Below are 9,835 nucleotides of genomic sequence, written 5' to 3'. Positions count from 1 at the left end.
TAAATGATCCCCCCCCCAAATATCCAAGATTTGAAATAAGAGAAATCTAAGAGGATTAGTTTATCTTCAAAATGGCAAATATTGATGGTGTTTTGCTTCTTAGATCATTACATCTTTAAATTGGTGTTCATTTTTCTTCTATATTCCTCTTAGATCGAGTCATACGGTATGCTATCTACAGTTTCACATGCTGACATTCAAGCAAAGTCAACATAAACTGAAACTTGAAAATAAACTACAGCCATGAATTTTGTTTCTAGAAGGTCATAGTTTTTATAACTTACCAAACTCCTTTGATCTTCTGTTTCAGAATGAAGGAAGAACCCATGAAATGCCTCTCTCTTTTTACACAGCAAAAGGTACTGTAGATTTATCACCTTTGCTGTGTTTTGAACACCTACAAGTTCTAGAGTTAGCTAGGCAAAGCTGACTTTGTAAATTCTCCCTTTTTCTTTTGTAATAAAGTGCTGACTAGTAAACAGATAAAAAATGCAATGAGTAACACCATACAAATATCCTATTTTTTCCAACATATATTAAAATAAGATAAAGTCATGTTTGTTTAAACATATGAAAAAATAGCCATTTAAATAATAAATAAAGAAAGCCAATATTGACACATTATCTTCCTACTATTAAAAATATCCCATTCTTGTAATAAGGCTGTATTGATGTTCAAAATTATTTTGAAAGGCATCCACCTAATCTGGCAAGTCATCAAATTTTACTTGCCATGTATAAACACCCACAAATGACTCTGCAAGTCAAATGGGAACCTCATATAAACTTAATACATTTTATTCACACAGCAAAGTATAATTAATTTCCCCAGGTCTGTTTCTGCAAACATGTATCCACTTAAACTCTTTTTTCCCCTTTGCAGCTATACTGTACCTACATATTTGATTCATTTCCATTCAAGATGAACAACATAGAACAACCTCTAAATACAATGTATGGAAGGTGGAATTCTTTTTTTAAAAATTTATGCTTCTGTCAAACAGCAGCTGATTAAGCTCTGGATTTTTATGTGATGGCTTTGATTCTCACAATAGCACACTTTCTTACTAAAAACAACCAAAAAAAATTGAAAATCTTTCTTGAATGATCATGTTGTTGTTTTTTAATGAGTCAACTTTACACCTCAGGTTTTATGCTGACCATTTTGCGTGATTGGATTGATCTTTTCCAAAGACACATCAGCCTCAAAATCTAAAATACCTGATAGGGTTGGAGAAATTTTCTCCAAGGTTTTAGAGAGTACCCCCTCCTCTTCTTTTTTCATCATGTCCTCTTCTTCTGGGCAGAGAACCGAATGGGGGATCAGATAGACAAAATTGCACTCTTTGGGACTGGACCCTCTTGGCTCAAGCTGACTGGAAAAAGCCATCCCCCCATTATTGTTGATACTAACCGTCTCTATCGCATTAATGGAAACAGGACAGAGTCTATAGCAGCCCAGAAGAGTGGAAAATGCCTTACGGAAATCTGCATTGAAGGCATAAATGATCGGGTTCAAGGAAGAATTGGCCCATCCGAACCAAACAAAAACATCAAAAGTGGCAGAACTTATACAAAATGGCTCTGCTCCCTGGGATGAGATACTGGGCTCACAAAAGGGCACCATGCAGTTCAGTATGAAGAAGGGCAGCCAACAACATACAAACACTCCCATGATGACTGACAAAGTCTTTAATACTTTAGTCTCTCTCTTGAAGGACATTTTGAAGGAGCTTTCTGGCTGCTGGCCATCCATACTGTTCCTGTTGCCAGCAGGGGTTTGACAGTTCTTAGCATGCACAGCTGCTCGTTCCAAGGCCGATATACGTCGTATTTGCTTTTGAGCAATCCTATATATCCTTGTATAGGTGACTATCATGATGGCCACTGGGATGTAAAAACTAATCAGAGAGGAAGAGATGGCATACATCCTGTTTAAACTGGAATCACAGTTGTCCATGGCCACACCCTGGAAACTGGCATTTAAGTCTAAAAAACTTGTGGTTTTAGCTTTGTGCCAGTTCAGTTGCACAGGGATGAAGGAAATCAACACTGACAAGGTCCATGCCACACTGATCATGACAAAAGCTGCCCTGGGGGTCATTTTCCTCTCATACCTAAATGGACTGGAGATGGCCCAATATCTGTCCACACTAATGACACACAAATTTAAGATGGAGGCGGTGGAACACATGATGTCAAAGGCCACCCAGATGTTACAGAATGATCCAAAAGGCCAGAATCCAGCTATCTCAGACACAGCTTTCCAGGGCATGACCAACACAGCAACTAAAAGGTCTGAGACTGCCAAAGAGATCACAAAGAAGTTGGTCACCTTGGACCTCAGGTGGCGAAACCTAATGACAGCTGCGCAGACCAGGGTGTTGCCTAGGAGTGTGGAAAGGATCAGCAAGGAGAGGAAGCAGCCGGTGAGGATTCGGAAGCAGGAATCTCTTTTCACAAGCAACCCTTCCCCGTCCATAGTGGTGGTGTTCCAGATCATCTTTCCTTCTCAGGCAAAATCATGTCACAGGCCTGGTGGTGGCTTCAGCTCCTCATGTATCTATGGAGCTTACAATTTAATTGCTCAGAACCAGGCAGGCACCCTGAGATTCGTGCTCAAGTCTCTGGTCTTGGGATGGATCCCTTCGTTCTCAAAAAAACTTAAAAAACAAAAACAAAAACACAGAGATATTCCATCACAAGTATCTGAACTTGCTGATCACATCATGGCTCACCCACCCCTCCCACCCACCCTGCCTTTTGTGTTTTTAACAATCCTCTTTTAAAGATTAGCCTCAAATAGAATACTCTTAGCAGGAACAGGCCAGCGGAAAAATCCTCAGAGAATTATGGAGAGAGTGTAATCACTTTCCAGCTTACATGTATTAAATAGATTATTGATTCAGTTTATCCACTGATAACTAGCCCTCCTGCTCTACTGAAGTGTAACTTTTCAAGTGTTTTGGTTACTGATATAAATTTTTGTCCCCCTAATTGATGGACCTCTTAAACCCATCTCAGCCTTCATACCTTTCTGCTCTGAAATTAAAACATCAGTTCTGCCTTTATACGTAGCCTCGGGAGTCAACTCCTTTCATTGTTCCACATACTTTAAGAAAGATTCACCATCCTAGAGGCAAAGAAAATAAATTTACATTTTAAAACATTCAAAGTGTTTATAGAAGGATCACAGTTTTGCAAAAAGAAGAAATTCTCCATCCTACCTTTAGGACTTCTGATGCTCTCGTCTAATCCAAGGAAAAATCTTTTTCTTTCTACTTTATATTTAGGATTTGAATTGCATAGCAAGACAAGGAGTTACAATCACAGCAAGCAGACTGCATTGCTTTAGGAATAATATACTGGTGGCAGAATGCTAAGCAGGCATTATTATTATTATTTTTTTTGCAAAAGCCACCAGACTGAACTTTGAGAGCTCTTCTGAATTAGCGTTCTCAGGACATGGACAAGCTCCTTCAATTCCAGCCAGCCTTTGTGATTCATGTGCAAACTCTGTGCATCAAGGCAGTCCCGTCTGGATGCTCATCACCCAAGTCACGCTTTGTACATCCTGTTGAAATGCCCCATCAGGATGAAATCATCCGAAGCAAAGACATGATATTTCCAATTTTCTGGCAAAGTTCTTGGAGAAGCTTTGATGGTCCTTTACTTTTCATTGGAAGAATGGAAGGAAAAGAGTAAGGACAGGTCCCGAGTTCAGATCCCTTTCACCCTGGGTGTTTCAGCTACAGCCCATTCATTGCTTCTCAGGCATTAGGTGCAACTGCCAATGGTTCCTTTTCCTTTACATGCATCCAGGTGTGGTTGTTGCCTCAGATTCTTCTGTGCTCTAACCTTAAACATGCATCTATGATCTCACATATTTTCTCTTCATCTCGCCAAGCCGACAGTCCTGGAAGTATTGGCTTCATCTTGCCCGGAGTGATAGAGAGCAACATGACATGGAAAGATTTGCTTGCTTGAGGTCTCTTTCCTAAATCTCAGAGGAAGCACATCCAGGCATGAGTAAAATTATAAAGCCGACAGCACTCAGATTTCCTGACCTTAAAAATCAAGTACCTTCTCTTGCAAGAAGCCCAGTTTCTATCTTTTTTTTTCTACAGCACAGAACAAATACACTGTTTTTCCTATGTGTGAAGGAACATTGGAAAATTAAATACCAAAATATTCAAAATTTGAATACACCATCTTAATTTTAACTCCCCACTGCCACAGTAGTTTCTCAGTGGCACTCAAGATCCTGCTCATCTCTCCAAACAGTCAAGGTGTATGGATTTATCCTCCAGTCATAAATAAATGGACAAATACATTCCAGAGTGATCTTTAAAATCACTCAGCCAAACCAGTTCTGTGAGTTGTATCAGGCATCCAATTTCCAAAGCTATTTGTGCACACTCTAGGTACAATTGTGCTTGGCCACACGTGTGTATAAATATTTAAGGATGCCTGAAATATGCTCATCCTAGAGAACGCAGGCATTTTCATTCTGTTAGATCATGATTGATAAACAAGGAAAATCAAAATGCTCTAATAGGAACACACAGTCAAGGCAAAGGAACCTGCCCGCTTATGAATCCCAGCTGCCATAAACAAAGAGCACGCATAACTCGAGTTGACGCTAAGGGCTGAGGCATGAACTTACCAGATAGAGAAGTCATTTATGAGGGTGGGCCATTCCAGAGTGCTGATGCTACAGACTCCCAGCTGAAAGAACAAGACTCACTTCATCTTTTTGCTGCGGTTTATTTCTGGTTCTTTTCTTCCCTCCCTCCCTCCCCTCCTGCACTCCACAGCAAGGCATATTCACTTTCTCTTTATATGATTCATTGTGTTGTTCACCAACTTCAGCAACAAAGATTTCACTGTGAAGTTGGCTCCCTCTTCTGGTGAAAGTGAGATAGGCATACCCACAGGAATAGAATTATCCCCATCATCATCATCATCATCATCCCCATCATCATCTCCATCATCCTGTTGCGTTCCTGTGAAGGGGAGGGAAGGGGGAAGGGGTCATATAAGGGTAAACAGAGTTACTGGCTTGTTCCTCTCTTAGAATACTTCCTTTTCAAAGCAAATATTTATCCAGCAGAACTAACTATGCTAAAGAGAAAACATTTTTTAGTTCCATGCATTTGTGGTTTCAGATGTAGAAAGTTGGCAGCTTATAATAAATAGAAAGTATGCTTTTCTTGATATTAATCTAGACATGTCCATTTGTGAAGTCTAACTTAAACTGCGTTTACCAATATGCACTCTCTGAGATCTGCATCTGCAGGTATATTTACTGACTATTGTCTACTTGCCACTAGCCAACAGTGAGCTAGCTAGCTATATATTTATTTAATTGCATTTAGAGACCACCTGAGTCTCACATTACTCTGAGTGGCTTACATTTTACAAAAAAGAATGTATATGTCTGGAAAAAAAGACAAACCCAACACATCAGAAGAAAACCAACAGAGGACTGACAACCACTCTAGAGCCTAGCCTGAGAGCAAAGACAGGTTTTCAATGACTTTTGGAATCACTTAGGGTGAGAGCCATACAGATCTCCAGGGACATACTGTTGCAGAGGAAAGTTCCTGCAACAGAAAAGGCAAGCTTTGTAGGTTCCAATAAATGACACTGATTGATTGAGGGGACCTGGAGGGGACCTGCTCTGTTCAATCTTACTGGGTGGGAAGAAACTATTGGAGATGGACAGTTCTTCAAATAACCAGACTGTATGCCATGAAGGGCTTTATAGGTGATAACCAGCACCTTGAATTGAACCCAGAAGCCAGCTGGTAGCCAATATAGCTGACAAAGGAACAGTGGCACATGGGTGTATCATGGTGTGCCCACCACTTCCTGCCCCACTGGGTTCTGGGCCAGCTGTAGCTTCCAAGAGATTTTCAAGGGCAGCCCTGGTAGAATGCATTGCAGTTGTCCTTATTACAACATGGTCTAGTTAGCATTTACTTCTTAGGAGGGGAGGACCAAGATTATGCTTGTGATTCTGTGCCTTCTTTTCATTTAGCTTTCATAGGTATACATTTAATTTTATACAAGATAATATTTCTGTAAGTATTAGAATGAAAACGTATCAAATCCTCGTGCGAACATTATTCCTATCAGAGATGAGAGAAGCAAGAGAAGAACATTGGTGGAGCATTAGTACTTCCTAGCATGCTGTGGACCTCTGGGACAGGAGGGGGCAGAAGAAGGATGAGTTGTGGGAGCGTCCAGTCAGCATGGGCACCGAGTGGCAGCAGGCAGCACCTCCATCAGAGGTTTCGCCCATGAAGCACCCCTGTCTGAATTCTCACAAACTCCTAGAAATAATACATTTCACCCTTGAATCAGGAAATTTCTGAAAGAACACTTTCAAGCTATTGGGACTCGTGGACATTTATGTTTGCTAAATACATTCATTAAATAAATAGATAACACAGACTGATCATATGATGCCCAGCAGTTTGTTCTACTTTCTACCTTTGAACAGAACCCTACCCTTCATCCAAGCCATATCATAACCAGCTTCTGCTCCAAAAGTGGTTTGCTATATGGCATCAGAGTTTCCTAAAAAACATAGACTCAAAGCCTGCTTTGTTCTTTGGACTGAGTTCAGGATCTCAATGAATCCTTTCCCCAACTCTGCTGGCTAGCATTGGAAAATGCCACTATTGCTGTATGCTGGACAGGATCCAGTGTCAAAACAAGAAAATACTAAAGAGGAAGGAACTGCCTCTTGGTTGTGAGTAGTAGCCCACTCAGACAATAATCACCTTTTTGGAGAACATTCTTAGTCACTAGAGAATCTACAATGCCAAGATGACACACAAACCTTCCCAAAGTCTTGGGCTTGGCTCCTGAACCCTCCCCAAACTTGCCAATGAACTGTAAATTCTAATGTAATCAAAGGGGAACATTATGAAGCATAAGAGACACTTTGATTAATTGATTTATTGAGACATTCTACTCTAATGGAATGAAGAAGGAAAAAGCTCCTGCATCTCACAATAAGGGAGGCCAAAGCTGGGACAATCTAGCTGAAATTTGCTCGGAAGTCTGAGGGTTCCACTTTATTGCTATGGACTGAGTGGAGTTCGTCTCCAGTGGAGCCCTCACCATTTGCCTTCACAATTGCCTGTGGGTGGGATGTGATGCAGGAGGTTGCAGATGGAGTAAATATTTGGCCTGAACAAAGAAGCAGTTTGGAGCCAAAAAAGCAATCCATTATTTTTTTTAAAAAAAACTTGAATTACAAAAGAAATGGATTTGGGCATTTTTTTTTTAATACAAAACCATGAGCATCCATTGTGCACTGCCATTCTCATTATTTATTCATCATAATGTATGTACTGTTTAGGGGTGGCAAAATTGCTATTGAAAAGTACATCTATGTTGGCGTAACAAGCTCCAGTAAAGCTTATAATTGAAGACCTACAGTAAGTCAGAAGAAATCATGAGGAGAAAGCACAGGGAAGGTGGAGGAGGGAGAAGGAAGAAGATAGAGATTCATTGAACTGTCATAGACACACAAAGGTTAATTTCCTAAGGCTTCTCACTGGTAAAGCTGCTTTTGTGCAACCTATAAATCTTAGCTAACCTTGAGTCACTAACAGTAATGCTGGTTATAGTCTGAGCTTTTAAAAAAACCTCAGAAGGAAGCATTGTGCCATTCGGCCTTCTGTTCTTTCCATGGCTTATTCATATTCCATCTTGTAAACATTATTTATATCATCACTGAGAAAGGATGTGAAACAAGGAAGTGGGGGGGGGGATTTTGTTTACCTCTATGAGGACCCTAGCATGCTGCTTGACAGATGAATAGAAATGTTGTAAAATAAATTAGTATTAAACCATTTCCCTCTCCAGTTTGTAGACCAAAATGGGAAGTTGCAACCTTCTTACTTTTCTGAACTGAAGCTGCAAGGGAACAGGTTGAGTGGATTTGCTGAGAGGTATAATTCAGCAACATCTGGAAGGCTACCAGTTCTCCACTGCATGTGGCTATACATAATCCCCAGCCTTTTCCCCCAACATATAGTTGATCAGTCATCAGTGGGATGCTGGAGAATCAATTATATGCCTTCCCCACCCAGTTCTAATGTCAATAGAGAAGCAGGTATCTGAAGCAAGATCACTGGGGAGAGAAACCTCCATGTTTAGCTCCTATCAACTCTGCTAAGGATCACATTTCCCATGTCTGTTAGCATGATTCTTGCCAGGGAGTCAAAATCATGGAGTCAAAAGGTAGCAGACAATTAGCCTACAGTAGGGGTACAAACCTGGTCCAACACAGTCATAAGATAGCACCCATGCCATTATTAGGTTGCAATAGTTAATGTCACAAAAGGAGGGAAATATAAAGGACATGACATGATCATATGGATATAAGCTTTGCTTATTTAATTAATTATATAGCTGCCCATCTCAAATATAGGACTCCGGGTGGCTTACAACAATTGAAAGCTATGCTGTTGTGGGGAAAATAGGAGGAGGAAGGAGTATTTGTATGTTCGCTGCCTTGAGTTATTTATAAAATAATAATAATAATAAAGGTGGGATATAAAATAAATAAATATAAAAACAAAGAATGACATAAAAATCATATATAAAAAGTATACAACACAACCACAGCCAAGGTATAAAAAACAACCATCAGCATAGCCACTGTACAGGCTCTACCCTCTGGATCCTCAAGCAAAAGCACATCTTTAAGGCCTTGGGGAAAGCCAGTAGGGTCAGGGCCAGTCTGATCTCTGGGGAGATGATGTTCCAAAGGGTGGGTGGCATGACAGAAGAGGCCTCACCAAAAGGCATTCCATAACAGACAGGACCCAGAGCATGCACACCTCTTCTGATGGACCTAATGGGACAGGTGGATGTAATCAAATCATGGGCTGGCCATTTCAGGTACAGAGCATCTCCCTTAAAAAGTTGCATCAAATGCAACTCACCCCACAATCATTGGCTATCAATTCACTATGACCACTATGGATACTCTTGTCTGACAGCAGCCAATGTGTGACTATGTCTCTAGCAGAAGAGAATATCTGTAGCTCAGGGTTGAACTGTGGAGTCCTTGGTGTTCTCTGAGCTTGGTTGCTTGCTTGGAGACATTTCATTACCTGACTAAGTAGCATCATCAGTGCAAATGAGTGTGGAGTTTGCTCCCTGTTTATATACAGTAGCTTGCCCTGCCCTGTTTGTTGTCTTGTCCTGCCAGTGTTGGTGTGGGTATGGTTTTCTTCTTAGTAGTACCCTGAAAACAGTGCCCTAGCAGAAAACAATACCCTAATCAAGGAACTACCAAGAAGAAAACCACACCCCCACCAACACTGGCAGGGCAGGGCAAGCCACTGTACAGTAGATAAACCAGGAGCAAACCCCACACTCACTTGCACTTTCATTCAGTGATGTTACCTAGTCAGGTAGTGAAACGTCTGTAAGCAAACCACCAAGCTCAGAGAGCACCAAAGACTCCACAGACTATGCCTCTACTTGGTTCATTACAGCCCAGGACCAACCAAGAAACATCAGCAAAACGTATACAAACCTCTCCATAGGTTTTCAACCCATGCATTGTAAGCTCTGTAATATTAATAAAACACTGCATGCGTTTGCCACTTAACCTCTGTAGATAATAACATGGAAGCTTTTAAACCCCCACCATTATTATTTAAGGAATTTCAGAGTTAGAGGAACATGCCAGATTGATGGAACATTGGAAGTAATTTAGCCTCATCCCAAGACTGAACTTCTCAATGCATTTTTTCCCTCCTGATATGACTTAACCCACTACTGCAAGGTTGTACAACTTGGG

The 9,835-nt window shown here is 40.8% G+C and overlaps 1 protein-coding gene across 1 annotated transcript; it reads right to left on the bottom strand.

Annotated features, from left to right (window-relative positions):
• Positions 1-276: 276 nt before the first annotated feature.
• Positions 277-2,718, bottom strand: DRD1 (dopamine receptor D1). Its single transcript, XM_063296477.1, has one exon. The coding sequence runs from the start codon at positions 2,501-2,503 to the stop codon at positions 1,145-1,147; it is 1,359 nt and encodes a 452-aa protein (XP_063152547.1). The 5' UTR covers positions 2,504-2,718; the 3' UTR covers positions 277-1,144.
• Positions 2,719-9,835: the final 7,117 nt, after the last annotated feature.

The sequence above is a fragment of the Candoia aspera genome, chromosome 2 (genome assembly GCF_035149785.1).
Source record: "Candoia aspera isolate rCanAsp1 chromosome 2, rCanAsp1.hap2, whole genome shotgun sequence".
Taxonomy (NCBI): Eukaryota; Metazoa; Chordata; class Lepidosauria; order Squamata; family Boidae; genus Candoia; species Candoia aspera.
This window is presented reverse-complemented; position numbering and strand designations above follow the sequence as displayed.